This window comes from Solenopsis invicta, chromosome 14 (genome assembly GCF_016802725.1).
Source record: "Solenopsis invicta isolate M01_SB chromosome 14, UNIL_Sinv_3.0, whole genome shotgun sequence".
NCBI classification, from domain to species: domain Eukaryota; kingdom Metazoa; phylum Arthropoda; class Insecta; order Hymenoptera; family Formicidae; genus Solenopsis; species Solenopsis invicta.
The window spans coordinates 11,859,445-11,876,051 of NC_052677.1; the positions used below are offsets into that span (position 1 = coordinate 11,859,445).

General features: G+C 34.7%; 4 protein-coding genes across 4 annotated transcripts in view; 2 read left to right on the plus strand and 2 right to left on the minus strand.

Annotated features, from left to right (window-relative positions):
* The window catches only part of LOC105206949 (E3 ubiquitin-protein ligase Ubr3), a 33,331-nt gene extending 26,191 nt beyond the window's left edge, over positions 1-7,140 (minus strand). The window contains exons 1-8 of the mRNA XM_026137186.2: positions 6,897-7,140; positions 4,230-4,443; positions 3,785-3,913; positions 3,120-3,385; positions 2,749-2,993; positions 2,514-2,631; positions 1,996-2,402; positions 1,756-1,911 (exon numbers count right to left, since the gene is read on the minus strand). Coding sequence (XP_025992971.1) covers positions 1,756-1,911; positions 1,996-2,402; positions 2,514-2,631; positions 2,749-2,993; positions 3,120-3,385; positions 3,785-3,913; positions 4,230-4,443; positions 6,897-7,140 — 1,779 coding nt within the window. The remainder of the gene's footprint in view (positions 1-1,755; positions 1,912-1,995; positions 2,403-2,513; positions 2,632-2,748; positions 2,994-3,119; positions 3,386-3,784; positions 3,914-4,229; positions 4,444-6,896) is intronic.
* Positions 7,141-10,000: 2,860 nt separating this feature from the next.
* LOC105198720 (40S ribosomal protein S15Aa) lies at positions 10,001-11,608 on the plus strand. The gene is made up of 4 exons (XM_011165545.3): positions 10,001-10,129; positions 10,713-10,847; positions 11,005-11,170; positions 11,480-11,608. The coding sequence occupies exons 2-4, from the start codon at positions 10,715-10,717 to the stop codon at positions 11,571-11,573; spliced, it is 393 nt and encodes a 130-aa protein (XP_011163847.1). The 5' UTR covers positions 10,001-10,129; positions 10,713-10,714; the 3' UTR covers positions 11,574-11,608.
* Positions 11,609-11,667: 59 nt separating this feature from the next.
* Positions 11,668-12,304, minus strand: LOC105198733. The gene is made up of 2 exons (XM_011165566.3): positions 11,876-12,304; positions 11,668-11,809 (listed from the first exon to the last, which is right to left on the minus strand). The coding sequence occupies exons 1-2, from the start codon at positions 12,148-12,150 to the stop codon at positions 11,707-11,709; spliced, it is 378 nt and encodes a 125-aa protein (XP_011163868.2). The 5' UTR covers positions 12,151-12,304; the 3' UTR covers positions 11,668-11,706.
* Positions 12,305-12,451: 147 nt separating this feature from the next.
* LOC105198721 lies at positions 12,452-16,606 on the plus strand. Its single transcript, XM_011165546.3, has 4 exons — positions 12,452-12,727; positions 13,917-14,354; positions 15,236-15,494; positions 15,954-16,606. The coding sequence occupies exons 1-4, from the start codon at positions 12,664-12,666 to the stop codon at positions 16,195-16,197; spliced, it is 1,005 nt and encodes a 334-aa protein (XP_011163848.2). The 5' UTR covers positions 12,452-12,663; the 3' UTR covers positions 16,198-16,606.
* Position 16,607: the final 1 nt, after the last annotated feature.

Here is a 16,607-nt window from a genome sequence, read left to right on the forward strand (position 1 = left end):
AACGTCGACTATCATACAATAAAGTGGAAGAAACGCGCCTTGAATCTTGACGATATAATATCATCGCAGAATCATTTATTGACAGGTAATTCAAAATCGATCTTGATCAACACGCAAAATTTTATAACTACCACAATGCGCATTTCTCATACAAAATAAATAAAAAAAAACTCTTTAAAACTTCTTTAAAAAATTCGACAATATCTAAAATCTGTTTTAGGCATTCGATTCCAAGTGATTAAAAGCCGCCTCAGCTTGGAAATAATGGTAATTCCATTCAACTTTTCATCCGGACTGTTAGTTCAAATCAAAAGAAGGAATCTCTGGCATGGCAATGACGTAATCCACAGGTGAGATGTTCTCTCTTTTTAGCATGGGAAATTAATTTTTCTGATGAATAGACATCGTCTACTAATCATATATTCCTATTTATAGAACGGAGCTGAAATACATCAAACCTGATATGCCGATTTACAATTATATACCAAACCTACCAGACTCCGGAAAGAATCAGTACTTGAACTTCGCATCGACTGATCGACGGAAGGACGCCGCACAACACACTATTCCCTTCTTCGATATTCATCATTACGAATCCGCCAATGCCACTCGCGAGCGCCGGTATCTTTCACAAAGGTAGAAACGATTCGGGCGGATCACCCTGAAATTAATTTCCTACAACTTTGCGCCGCACCTGCAAGCCGATCTACCACCGGCACCGCCAATTTTCTAAACTTTAAACGAGATTAAAGGCACGTAGAGGCCCTTTCTATCATCACATAGTTTATCTTATATTTCGTTCAAAATTTTAATAATATTTAATGATATTTTATCATTACAATTATTAAAGAATCTGTGATTTGCAAAAGATCTCAATATATACATCAAGATAAAGGAGAAGATGTGTATCAAATTATCGCATATCAAATGTTCAAATAACTCAACTTGAGGGAAAATTAACAATTTTAAATTACAAGAATGGCTATACGGTAGAAAGTAGATCTGAGTGCTCAATAATAATTTTCTCAATAGTCATGTTCAACAATAATTTTAATTAAAAAATTTTAAATAAACCGCGGAACAAGAAGAATAGATAATGGAATTTAACTTCCAATCAATTGCACGAAAACAACTTCTTGTTTCAAAAAACACAACTCGTAATGTTTGGATTTAAGGTTTAGATTAGTAAATATTTAAGATTAGAAAAAGTCTTATATGCTTTTTTCATGTTATAACTTCGTATGTAGATGATATTATAAATTATCTTTCAGATGTAGCTTATATTATTTCATAATAGAATCTTCATCATTTAGAATCTTCATAACCGAATTTGTAATATTTTTGTATGTAATATTGCATGTAATCAATTTCATTTTCTTTAACATTGTGACTATATAAATGTGTATGACTCAAATTATCACAATAATAAAATTTATAACTGCATAAGCACTCTACAAATAATGTATCATAGACATGCATAACAGTTGACAAGCAATCCTTCGTTTATCTCAAAAACTCTTAATTCTTTGCAGACCAAAGTATTTTAATCATATTTTCATCAATCTAATTATTTAAAGTCTGATCAAATACAAATAATCGGTTTATTAATACATAAGGCTTGTAAGTATTAATATTTAGAGATAAATTAAAAGTCACACATAAATTTTAACAAAATTTGAAAAGCTACTTTTATAGACAAATTATCATTTTATGTATCCGCAAAAGATTAATTGGGAAATAATAATGCCAACTCACCTGCACTCGCAGCGGGTGCATCATGATAAGATGCAACTCATCCGTGGGTGGCAATAATTCGAGCAGAGTTGCTCCCTGCTGCCTAATCGCCTGGCACATGAACACCGCGAGGTATCGATGAAGCGGTAGATGAAATGATACTTGTAGACTGTCACTCTGAAGGAAGAAAGTGAAGAAGGACATATAAATGACAAAGGTGGTATACTACGATATATAGCATGAGAAGAAAGTTGTACTCACCACATTCGGATACGTATAATTCACGGCATCAAGCCATTCCTGCAAAGCTGTGAGGCAGAACTCGACCACTCGCCGACTTAATGCCGCACTCTCGGGTCCACGAAGATGCGACACTAGGGCCCACATCGGATACGCGCTGGCCTCCAGCTCGGCGCTGAACGCCGCATAATATGTGTTGGGTTCAAACTCGACATGCTGGCTCAACTCCCTCTGGTTGACATTCATGCCTTGAAACATGGACAGGAAATCAAACCACATTTTCAGGAGAGTTTTATCGCTCATGAATCTAACAGCAACTGGCTTATGTGAAAGCACGTTGTTCAAATCGGAAACCAGTGGCCAGTAACAGTGCTCCTTCATCACTTGACGTCCGCAATCCACGACATAATGGAAGTTATTATCCGGATCTAAAATATAAACAAAAATAAAGCTTCCTTTCAATCTTAACTGTTTAATCTTCGTACGAATTCACATTTTGATTCTGTTTTTATTTTAGTTTGAAAAAGACTCATACGTACCATGCAAAGTGTTTTGAATTTGTATTTTGCTCATCATGTATTTCAAACTAATAACCATAACATGTAATAACTTCAATTGATCAACCATCCTTAATGCTAGCTTTTCGTTACTAAATAGCTAAAAAGTATAAAAGTTGGAGATTAGTACATTATGAAAAAAGATTATAAATAAAAATTTGCCATGCTTGTTATGTTATTTACTGGCTGATTAATAAGATAAATATAAGATAAATACCTGCACGCTGACATGCACAACCCTGTTACTCAATGTGTCTGGGTCCGTGGAACGCTCAAGCATCATCGAGATTCTGCTATAGTGTAACACAAAGGCGCGAGTCAAAGCTTCCTTGTAATCAGGATCCGGCAACATATTCAAAAGCAGGCAAACCAATTTTTGCGGAAACTCGTAAGCCACGGTCCAGAACATCAGTTCTTCCAAAAATGTTGTGTGTTCTAAGTGCTCTTGAAGTGACACACATTCTGAAAAAGCAAATCGTGTCATTAGTATCGTTAAATATATTTATGCATGCAAATCATTTCATCGAAAAAATTATTATTATTAAATTTCTCTGAAATTATCATTGCAATATTAATTATACCACTCACCTTTATATTCGTCTGGAGGTTCGGGATTTGGTAGTGATTTCACAGCATGTTGATATATTTTATTGCTATCTTGACAATAGTTGTCATATTCCGATTGTCCCGTTAAAACGGAGGGATCCATGAGCCCTCGGTACTTTTGCGGATTTGTGAGGGCTGACGTCATAACATGCCTCATTAATGCGCCCATGTTGTTCAAGTCGAGCAACATGGTCAGATATGCGTCCGCCTCGTGTATAGCACCTCTATAATCTGGCACTCCCATTTTACTAAAAAAAAAAGCAAAACATTAATTATTAGCATTATTATATTAATATTATATTGTTATATTTTTATTCCAATATTCCATTAAAGATCTTTAACAATAATTTAAAAGTAGTACAAATTTATAAGCGCAATCTACATTTCATAATTAAAACTTGTAATAAATTTGAAAACATTTCGTTTTCTTTTTTACAAGCTACATTAAGTAGTACGAGTTATGCAATTTGAAAATATACATACTCAAACATGTATATCAGTTTACATCATATGATGAAAGATCAGACAAAATATAGTTTCTTTACATTTTAATAGTTTAGATGTTTAAATTAATAGCAGAAAAACCTACTTTCTCTGTTATTCATTACTTAAGAAGTAGCTTTTGCTAGAATACAAGTTCAACGTACCAATTTTCACGTAAATGTTGTATAAGTCGAAGAATAATTCTGGGCATCATTGCCTCTGCTACGCACATCAGATCAGATGGTGCGACTGATTTATTTACAGAAGCATTTGGACCATGCCTATCACAAAATCTGTAAAATGGGAAACCAGTCAGTAACTCGTAAAAAAAAAAGAAAGTAAAGAACGTAAAAAAAGAACAATTCAAGAACATGTTTGACAAATCGCATGTAAAAATTTGCAGGAATACATGAGAGAATCATCTTGTAAGGAAATCATAATATTTCTGAGATATATCCAGTAAAGAAGAAAGAAAAGGAGAGAAAAAATAAGAAAAAAGAGAATTAATAATATTTAAGGAAAATGAAACTTCGCGATTGTCTTCGAACTCAAGATAATTTCATTACCCTACAGATTTTCATTACAGAATGTATTTTCATGTTGTTTTACCCAGTCTCCTTCATCACAGATGTATCGCCACAGTCACATGCACCACCTGCTTGGCTGAGAAACATGTTAAAGTCATGACGATGATGATTTCCCTTTTTGAAACACTCGGTACACAAGGACATACAGGGAGATATGCCGCAAGTGCGACAGCGATATGCTACGAAGTTTGGAGTCCATACAAGACCACAGGTGGTAGCATTATCATAAGTGCGCACTGAAAAAAAAAGTAAACATTTGATTAATAAATAAAACAAAGTTCAAGAATTTACTTCATAATTCAATTATTATTACTTTCGAACATGCTTGTAATATACGTTTCTGTAATCGTGTTTATAAACGTTTTTATTATTTTATTAAAAATTTTATATTCATAAAATTAATAATTTGTGAAAACTAACATAAAAACAAAATTATTTATTTTTCAGAGCATTCTGAGGTAATCAAGTATAAGTATAATCAAATTCTTGCTAATGCTCTACACACACGAGATATAGGTAATAATGCATACTAAATCATATTGTAATTATGTTATTTAGTGTATATTTTTTATATTATTTGTATCATATATTTGTAAAAATTATATTTGTAAAATTCTCAGTACATGACATTGTCTTTATATAACATTTGGAACAGAAACTCAATGTAATTTTTGTAACATGACTTAAGCTAACGTCATCGACTATAGCTGCAATTCTATACTTGTCTTCTCATGACTATATGTTTATCGGAAAAATTAGCGCTGCCAAATACGCAAATTCTGTATATTTATATCTCCGTGTATAGTTTATAAAATTGCAACACTGTAAATAAGGCATACCAAGCAAAATAAACGTCTATTGTAATAAAGAATAAACAACTCAATAATTCTTGGTACTCAATAATTTTTGGTACTCGCATAATTTTGTGACAAGATACATTATTAAGCGTAAAATTAATTTCGTTTACAAATTGTTACGTCTGCTGTGCATTTTATAAAATTTTATATAAAACGCGCTAATATTCAAACAACTATATAATATTAGTCACAGATCGTTCTATTAAATGCAAGAAATCTAAAAAGAGTAAGAGCAAGGTAATACAAGAGTCGAGAAATTTTTCCAACGGATAAAAAAAATTTCTAAAATTTAAAAGTCTTTTTAAAAATAAATATACAAAATTAATTATCTATTAGCAAAATCTTGTTTTTATTAGTTTTATTATATTTTAAAGGAGTCGCAAATTACAGAACAACTAATCTTTAATTATTATTTAATTATTATATTTCACAACCTTTATATCATTTTATTTGATTGTTATATATTATTTGTCGTTATACGTTGATACTTTTCATTCTGACTTTGCTTATTCAGTGAATATATAATCGTATTACAATCAGAAATCTGAAACCACAAAGTTTCAGATTTCTGATAATACGATTATACATTTTATATGATTTTAATACTGAATAAATTAAATTTAAAATAGTATAAACAATCATCAACATTACAGAGTCAGCAACTTATTTAAAAAATAACAAGTTGATTTATGTAATGAACGTCACTAATGTTTCATGGTTCATGCCATTTTTCATCTGATGTTCATTTTGACTGATGTTACACATGAAATAAATTTCGTCATAACTTTTGGATAATAATAATAATGTTTATTGTTACACAACATTCAAATGTTAAATTGCTGTTTGCAGAAATGAGTTCATCATTTTAAATGTTCTGATGCTATTTATATATTTTATTATTAATTAATAATAAAATATTAATTAAATTCTAATTAACACAAAATATATCTTAATTTTCTCAATAAAAAACATGCGTAATATTAGCAAAAGTATATTACAAAAACAATTTTGACACAAAATGTCACCTATATGAAACACACTTAAAACTTTGATGCAGCTAATTATCAAAAAGAATTTTCTCTATCATGGTACACAGGATCACTAGATTAGGCAATCCCTGATGTGACAGCATGATTTAAGAATTTCAAAATTAAAATATGTATCTACAATGTTTTATTTTGTAACACTGGACATAAATAATATCTTCGCATGCAAACATCAAGTACAAATCATTATAAAAGAGTAATTTAAAAAATTACATTTTTTGAATTTCTATTTGATCATTTATTATGTTCATAATTTAAATTCTTTTCATTTCACAGACTTGTTATTATGATCACTGACAATGTCCAACTTATAGATCAAAATGTAAGACTTTGTTTCCAAATTGACAGTTTCATTAGCACAATAATCTAATGTTAGCCTGGGAATTTTGCATAATATAATTTTTAAATATGTATCTATGCATTTTAATTTTTTAATATGTATCTATAATGTTTTACTAAGTATACACTTGTTACCGATTATACACTTGTACTTTGCAAACGTTAATTTTTTAAAAACAATTTTGTTCAATCATAAGTCATTACTCAGTTGTTTGACAAGCGAAGATAGTAAATATAATAAGATTTATAGCAAAGCGTTATAAGATTTATAATAGAAATTTTCTATAAAACGCTGCAAATTTTTTACATATAATCCTTTAACAAAATACATTCTCTGTATTAACTGCCTTCATAATTCGTATGCATTATCTATCTATTTAATATGGAAACCTTCCACATAGCTCTATTAATTTGATCGCAAGCACTCTACTGTCGCAGGATATCCACCTGTACTGGCAAACTCGTCTGGTGTCCGGCCACCAGCCATGAGCCATTTGCACCAGTCGATCGTCTCCCAGTCGTCGATGGGTTTGCTGGGATTCAGCAGAACATCCAACAGCTCATTGAGATACGGCGGACAGCCACCGGTGTCTAAACCAGTGGTCAAGCTAATGTAGGCCGCGGCTCCGCGTTTGCCTTTGCCCATCAGCACCTGAACGTCGGGCGACGTGCTGCTGGAGGTCGAGGCCATCCTGAGCCCGGTCGTCTACCTTAGAAGAGGACGTCGCCGTCGTCGTCTTCGTCGTTCACGATCTCCTTATATAGAGACTCGCGTGAGACTTTTATTTATTTTCGAAGCAGGGAGGGCCCGCGGACCAGGACCAGGCACTCGGTCAGTGGCCCCATATCAGCAGCGGGAGAACGCGTCTCCTCCCGATTCAGAAAGCACCGTCGTCGTTGTCACTGCAGTTGTTGCCGCTGCCGTCGTCGTCGTCGTCGTCGTCGTGGCCGTGGCCGTGGCCGACGGCATGACGAAGTCGGCGACTCCGAGCTCGATTGCTCCGTTAATGTTCACGGCGCTGCTCCGATTCCGTGCACGGTGGGCCACGACGACGATGTGAACTCTCGACGATTTCGAGCCACCTCTTCTTCGAGGACAGAGACACCGGGAGCGCGAAGATTACCGTACGGATGAATTGCGCCCAGCGGGCGAAATTGGTCCGTGCGACGACACGACACCAACACGACACGACGTATCGTAATACGACACGGCGCGATGACTCGGACACGAAACACAAACACGAAAACTGACACCACGCAAGAGTGAATTGAGGATTCGATGGAGCAACCGGAGCAACGATCGATGATCACGAGCCAACCGATCGACCGCCTCGTCGAGAAGGAGACAGAAAGACGAGGAAACCAATGACCGAAAGTGATGTGGGACCTGGTGGGACCACTGGCAGTCCCACTGGCGCGTCCACTCGGTTCGCTGCTCGCTGCTCGCTCGACGATCGCTGTGACCGGTCTGCCTTATCGACGTAGTAAGATAAGACGATGAGATGAGTAAAGTTTACGCACACTGGCACACGCGATGCATTTTCCCGTTAAAGCCGTTGCGCATGTGAACACTTCGGTGGCACGCGAATCGGCCAATCACAGTCGAGGGATTCGACGCAGCCAGCCTTAAATTCGAGAAATCTCGACTGTGATTGGTCGACTCGCTTGCTGCATAAATTATTTATTTATGGACAATATATAATGCTTGTAATCACTTGATAATTTATTATTAATAAAGTACTATTTTAATTAAATATTAAATTTAAAAAAATTACAATTTTTTAATTAAAAAATAAATTAACAATAATTAAAAAATTATGATAGAGTTAATCAATTTTAGATTTTGCAGTTGGCAATTTATAAACACGATTAGGTTAATTGAATTTGGAAAAAACCTTTTACGTTCATTTCCACTAATGTAGATTTAAATTGATTTTCCACCAACGTAATTTTAACATGCTCTAACTTCAGAATGTTGTGAGATAAGAAAGTTACGTTTATGGTCAATTTAACTGCGCGTTTTAGAATAGTTACCATTGATTAACCAATAGAATTTCGGAACGGACCACGGTAACCAAGATTAGATTTCGGAACGTAGCCCTGAGCGATACGGATAAGGCTCCAAGATCCTCTTCACGACGATTCGTCTTGATTCACAGTTGGCGTGAACGCGCTACCCTTCGTTTTTGGTACTCTCGAAACACTCCCGGTACTTGCACGCGTCTAAAAGGGCCACTTGCACCAACGCCGATTAACTTAATTGCCGATTAAGTGTCAACCGTGATTGGTCAATTTTACTTAACGACAAATGCGATTGATCAATTCTGATAGAAAAATCAGCCGATTAAATTAATCAACGTTGGTGCAAGTGGCCCTAAAACTCGGGATATGAGGCAACGGAGAAGATACGAAACACGATTGAACGCGACATGACTTTGCACTATGCATCGTACCCGACACGACGGATATTAACACGAACGCCCAAAACTTTACTTCACTTTCAGTACTTTCGAAACACTCGCCAACACTCGCTCGCATCAAAAACTCAAACGGGACGACGAGGATACGAGTTGAAATGCGCCGCGACACGTCGCGACCTTGCGCCGTTCTGCCTAACCGATCGACTGTTTCTACTGCGTAGCGGCGGCAGCGGCGAGCAGGCGTGGCGGCGTGGCCTCGCGCCAGTCACGTGAGTCACACGTCACGCCGCTACGCAGTGCGCTACGCACTAGGCAGTGACAGCAGTCGGTCTGAGTCGGTCGGTGAGGCAGGACGGCGGAAGGTCGTGGCGCAGTACGTTTCAACTCGCATCTTTGTTGTCCCGAGTTTATGACGCGAGTAATGCGTCGTCTACAATACAGTCATTAAAATGTTACGACTCTGCGATGAACCAATTAAAGAAGAAAAAATCATATATTCTCTTCTTTGATTGGCCCGTCGCAACGTCGTAATGCGTAACATCGTAACGACTGTATTGTAGACGACGCATAAATGTTTCGAGAATGCCGTGGAGTGTCGAAAGTGAAGTATGAAGTGTCGGGCGTTCGTGCCACATCCGTCGTGTCTTTCGTCGATACGATGGTGAGAATTATGTTGGAGCATGCGACACGAACAAACCTTTTATCTCAATTTAACTTACATTTCATCTTTCTTTAAGTTCTAACCGCTGGTTAAAAACGTTTTAAAAATATTTATAAATGTACATAATTTTGTATAAAATATAAAGGTTTTCTTTCTTTATACAATGTTATCATATTGAAAAAAAATAATACGAATAATTTAAAAAATTAATCAAAAGTGACTTTTTTAATGACTTTTTACAAAAGTAAAATTGCGATTAGAGATTCTGCAATATTTTTTATTTATTTATAACTTATTTAAAATTATTTTTATAACTTTATATCCAATTATTACATTTGTACATACGCATATTATATATATAAGCAATTTTTTCTCAAATTTTACTTTTTAGAAAAATATCTTGTTATTTTTCTTAAATATTTGAATAAGGACAACGGGAATTTCTTCTGTCAAAATGGCAACAATGCGGATTCCAATTACGCGCATGCGTAAAGAAAAGTTGATCTGTCCAACGACGCTGGTGTCGCTGGTGCGTTTCCTTTTCACGTTCTCTTGTAATCGAGCGTGTATAGTGCCGTGGTAGATTGATTAAATCGCAGGTAATCTTTCGCAATGAAACCCATCGAATTCGCATCAACATAATGAGCGACACGTTGAATCTGTTCGCGTATCTCGACGATCGTATTTGATGCTTTGGGCGAAACGTTCACGAGATATTTTGGACGCGCGAAGTGAACCGGTGGAAGTGAACCGGTGTGACTGGTCTATAGTTTCTTGCCGCAGCTGCTGTTCATTTAAATTTTTCTATAAAAGAAGTGTGTTTCGTGAACACGAGCTTTACATTTATAACTGAAGAGTCATATTAAATTTATTTCTTTACGTGGCGACAATTAGTTTGTATCTGTTTATCATGCTTTTTATGTAGGTTAGGATAAGGATAGGTTAGATCTTATTGGATGAAAGTGTAATGTTTAAATTTATGTAGCTCGTAATTGTACGTCATTCATTTTTTTGTTAGCTGTAATAGCAAGTAATAAATTTACAAGTGATTACATTGCATTAAATTTCGCGAAAGTTAAGATCTCAATCAGGCTTGTAGAGTGTACAATACACAACGTTGTTTCACCTGTAAATAATATGTGTATGTTGCTTAATTAACGTTCAATAACGTTTGGTTTCTAGCCATGGTGCGTATGAACGTGCTCAGCGACGCTCTGAAGTCGATCAACAATGCCGAGAAGCGCGGTAAACGGCAGGTGTTGTTAAGACCCTGTTCGAAGGTGATCGTCAAGTTCTTGACTGTCATGATGAAGCATGGTGAGTAAAGCCAGTGTAATTTGTATTATATTTGTTATGTGTATTATTTCCTCTTAGTATATTATACCTAATTATATTTTTCAGAATTTATAAAATATAAAATATTTTCTTTTTCCTAAATGAAAATAATTTAAATATAAGTCTTTGTTGTATGCAGGATATATTGGCGAATTTGAAATTGTGGATGACCATCGCAGTGGGAAAGTTGTAGTAAACCTTACTGGAAGGTTAAATAAATGTGGCGTCATTTCACCCAGATTTGACGTTCCTATCAACGATATTGAAAAATGGACCAACAATCTTTTGCCCTCTCGACAGTTTGGGTAAGCACTTATTTATATACAGTATATTTCAGGAGTTCTCTTACATTTGCTTTATGAATTTTTAATATTTTTTAAATTGAAATTACTAAAATTATTTGTATGATAACATAGTATATTATATAAATAATAAAATTTAATAAGAAAGTGTACTTAAAGATTGCTTGGCTCGAGAGAAAAGTGTACATAGTTATAACATCAATGAGCATTTATTAAATGTATATACTATATGATATTTTATTTAGTTTTTTGTATTTAAAATTTTAAAGGCAATAGCTATACAATACACATTTATTCACTTTTATATCTCAGGTATGTCGTGTTGACAACTAGTGGTGGAATTATGGATCATGAAGAAGCAAGGCGAAAACATCTTGGAGGAAAAATACTGGGATTTTTCTTCTAACTTTTTAGTTAAGTAAATAAAGACGTAAGAAACAATGTACGTGTAATTTTTTCAATGAAAACCGAATATTTCTCTATGAAAATTTTTACTCCATAATTCTATGTTTTATTTATATATTTTTAAAACAGGGGTTTTACAAGTAGCGTTTTTTCATTAGAAATTTCCTTGTTTGTCCCTCATCGGACAATTCCATAGCCGTAGGCAGCTCTGCTTGCCTTGCCTGTTTTATTATGTCCCTAAAAAATTGCTCCATAATCAGTATCGTATGTGTCGACACGTTTTGCATTGATGCATCTATTTACCGAGAGCAGAAAGGAGGAGAGGAATCAACGAGGCCATCGCGAGCTAAGATGCGTCTGTCTAGTAGTTGGGTCATATATTCATAAGGATCGTAGGGTCGGCGCACTAGAAGCTCGCCGAGTAGGAAATCGACGATGTCGTAAATTCCTTTTCGTTTCAGGTACGACACCGCCTCACGCTCTCGCACGTTTGGCGACGCGTTTCGAGCAGTTTTAGTCTTGGGACACATGTCGTACGTTTCTTGATGCTCCGAAGTTGAGGTCGAATAATTTTCCATCCTGTCTCTTGTCTCGTCGTTGATCTGGAATTTAAATAATCTCGATGGTGAAGAGATTCTGAAGTCTTTTTACGATCGACCAATGAGACAGGAGGATCGTTGCCCTCGCGATATTCTTCCCTCTCCACCGTCTCTTTAATCTAGTTAATTTAGGCATAAAGTTTCCAGGGCTGCCGGACGTGTTGAGAAACAAATTTTTCTAGAGAGTACTTAATCCAGTATTGCCAATGTGGAAAATAATAAATGCCCCAAGGTTAATAGTTCTTTGGAAAACTAGGAGAAATCTACTGTATCGACATTTCCGTGATCTTTCATTGCTGCTCGTTTCTGTTCAAGGCAGTTCAAGGTCAGCGCATTCACGTCAAAGTAGTAGGAGAGAATCATATTATTCCTGCTCTCTCTCCTAATTATTCTGTCGCCTCGTTAGCCTACTGCAGTCCACGTCGATCTTCATTGGCATTCCATTGGCACTTGTGTCGTTTCCGCGTGGCTGAACTTTCGGCAAATCTGGCCATGGCATTGTCGAGAATCGGCAGCGTGGAGATGCTGAATACTCTGACTCGTGTCTCGCGCGCAGGTACAAATTTCTTTTCGTAAATACGCATTATAACTTCGCTCCGTTTTAACCGTAATACGTACATTGCATTGGGAGGACAGTATTGAATCATCACTTCAGTTTTTTTTTTGTAGTTGGAGACGTAGTGGACGCCGAAGATAGAAATGACGAAATGACTATAATATACTACATTTTAACTTGCTAATTTATCCTAATTACATTAAATAGACTGCTTAATTCTTCAAATAAGATTTATTCGTATTTTTATTAAATTATTTAGAATATTTTGAAGTATTCACAGTGTTTTTTTTCTAAATTTTATACTTTTTCAAAGTCTATACAATACACATCATTTGACAGTTAGGTTTTTTGCATGATACCAACAGTGTTAATCATTCAATCATATTGCAGTATATATCTGTGTTTTTATCACTGTATCATTAATTTTGTATCAGAGATGTATGTTTCTACAAGAAATTCATAATTTTTTTACAATTTATAATTTTTAAGTGGCAGTCTTATTATAGTACGACTTTTATTATATTTTATCTTATGTTTTATAAAGTACATTATGATTGTGACATTTACTTTGCATAATAATCTTTATATTAACAAATATAATTCTTGTATAAGAACAATTACATATGTATCTCCATTTTAATTTCATAAATTTTAATTTTTGATAAATTAATTTAACCTTTGCCATTTTTAATAACTTGTAGTTCTTAAATTTGCAATCAATTTATTTTTTTATGTACATTTTATATTTTTTTTTTCTTTCGACAAATAACAATACAATAATATAAAACATAATCGTAATAAAATGTAATTCTTTATTATTCTATTCTGTTTCTTAAAATATCTATAGTTGTTAAACATGTGAATATTTGAGTATTTAATTACATTCAAATTCAAATCAAAAACATAAACATAGGCATTAGCATTACTTTTGTAATCTCTAAATTTCTAATCTTTAACATTTGAGCATAAATTAACTATAGTGTTTTTCTGTATAGAGTTCTTCTGTTATCGTGCCTCCTGTTATTTTTTCTCTTGCTGGCCTTGTGCTTATACCTCACTACAATATTTTACTTTTCATTTTTTTTCCTTCACATTTTTATTTTGTACCAGAATTTTGTGCTCTTTACATAAACTAATATACAATATAAAATGTATTACATATTACAATAGTACAATCTTTTAATTGTAGCATTCCTGGAGATGCAGTGCGCGATTCCGGCAGCAGTTCACTGGAAGCAGCAGCCACTGCACTTGACCAGCGCACGTTATTATCCAGATCCACCATCTCTCACCCTGCCGAATAATGTCTGCGACATTTTCGCCAACGAAACCGGTCGCTTTGCACCAGAACGCGCGCGCGACATCGCTCTGTACGCCGAGAACGGCGGCACTGCTGTCACCGCGGCAAAATGCTCTGGGTTCCCCGAGATCCGCGACGACAATCACGTGGACTCGTACGATTGTTTTGGCGCAGTCAGCCTGAACGGCACAATGCAGAGCAATGTGCCGAAGCCGTTCTCCTCGTGTGGCAAGTCCATGCACCTTAACATGCCTGGTGGACAGTGGTCCCGCGACGGCAAATACATTGCCGAGGACATGCAACGTTCCCATTACCGCAAGTTGTCGTGTAAGAACGACCTTTAACTGGATTCTGGAGGGTAGAGGTGCTTTCCTCGTCTTTGCTTCTCTACGACTCGCATCTTTTACATTTTTATTGTTCTCTGAATCCTAGAAAATAGCACATTTTGATCTCGAGTATCTAACTATCGGAAGATTATAGAAAAATGTTTAATCAATTATATACGAATATGTCAAATTAGCTGAACCTTGATATAGAAAGTTCGATATACAAAATTAAATTATGTAATTAAATTAATTATGATCTATAGATTATATATATGATTTGATAATTCATGTAATTTGCTAGGATTCAAAGATTAGCATCCCAAAAGTTCATAACATTTTCACAAATCTAATACAAAAGTTTACAAGGTTTTATTTTTTTTCTAATGTTACATCGATATTGTATCAATATTAGTATTGAATAGTCACAAAAGCTCGGTTGAAAATTTTTATACATTTGAGTATTTGCAAATTCTCAAGTTGGATCTTTAATGTAAATAAGAGCAAGCTTTTGTGGCCGATATTAGAAATTCATATTAGGCAATTATACAGACTGAATCAGAATGATTAAACCATGTTTTCTACTTTGTTAAAGAAATTATTTATTGATTGCACGTCAAATTGATTTACAAGGAATCTGTCACTTTCTGGGACCGACTCGACTCTCCTTGAAATATGTTAAACACAAAAATTCAAGAGACACGTATTTTTTTTTTATATATATGAGATTTTAAGATTTTCTTAACATTATATTTTAAGGAGAATCAAATTGGTTTCGAACAGTTATGACAGGTCTTTTGTAAGGCGATTTGACGTAGTCGATAATTTGTCTTATAGAGTAAAACGCTGGTTCAATCATTCTGATTCATTCTATATGTCGCTCAGGTATCACAACTAACGCCTTCATAACGAACCCGCTTTTACGAGCGACATATTGGCCAATTAATACCGTCAGAATGAACTACTCGACCGACACATCCAAGGCATCTCAAGAGAACCAGGCCGCGGTGCCGGTGTCCGCAAGCAGATTGTCGCAGAGGCAAAGATTTCGCCTAGCGTTGAGGGATTACGGAGGCACTCTTCTCGCCTTTCATATCACTATATCACTGATAAGCCTCGGTGGTTGTTATATGGTGGTTATTAGGTCAGTTGTGCGTATTCTCCGGGATTCGTCTAAAAATCGTACCCTTTCAAAAGAAAGGGCACGATTTTTTAGCTAGAAAGCTGAAATATCTAACATTGAAGATTTAATATGCGCATATTACCGATTTTTGTAATATATGTGCAAAACTTTAATCTAGAGTCTGAAGATTGAACATCGAAAAGAAAGATGCTTGATTAAATTATTTTAATCGATTAAAATTTCTCAAGGGAACAACTTTTGGAATACTATAATTAGCTTTTATCTTTTCAATAGACTTTCTGAATCAATTTTTCTATGTACTAATTTTTCATACATAACTTTCAAAATAAAATAACCAAAAGAGAAAGTAAAAGTCTTTCGGTCTTCTGTTTATTTCTTTATTAGTAAAATTAAATAATTTTCAAATTTTTATTTTGAAAAAAGTCATGTTTTTCTAATAAATAAAATTTTTTATTTTAGTGGGATCGATGTAACACCGTTCGTGCAAAAAGTGACAGGCGGAAACGAACAAGTAGAAAACCTGTTGAAAGTCTCGACGGATTTCATAATAGCGTACACAGTTCACAAAATGCTCGCACCTCTTCGAATAGGAATATCCTTGACTGTGACTCCGCCGCTTGTAAAATATCTGAGAAAGAAAGGCTTGCTCAAAATGCCGAAACAAAAACCACTTGAACAACATACTTCTAAGGATCCAAGATAATTATCTCTTTTATGAAATACTTCGTTATTAGATAAGCATTGTATTTTGATAACTAATAAAAATAGCACTTTTAAATACGATGATAATGCTATGAGAAGGAATTGTAAATCACACAAAAAGTGAAATTTTTCAACAATTTTTTTACGAATGATACATATTGCATATATACAATCTACGTATCGTGTATAAATTTAAATGAATTGATAATTTTGATAATAGAAAAATTTTGTTATTGAGCAAATCGACATACGATATACATATAGGCATGGTTATCTTCTTTCGTATAATTCAAAACGTGAAAGTTTCAATTTAATCTTAATATGTAATATAAAAGGTGTAGGCATTTATAGTTACGTTATTAATTTGTTAAAAAATTATCTGTAAATAAACGTTATACAGACAATACAAAT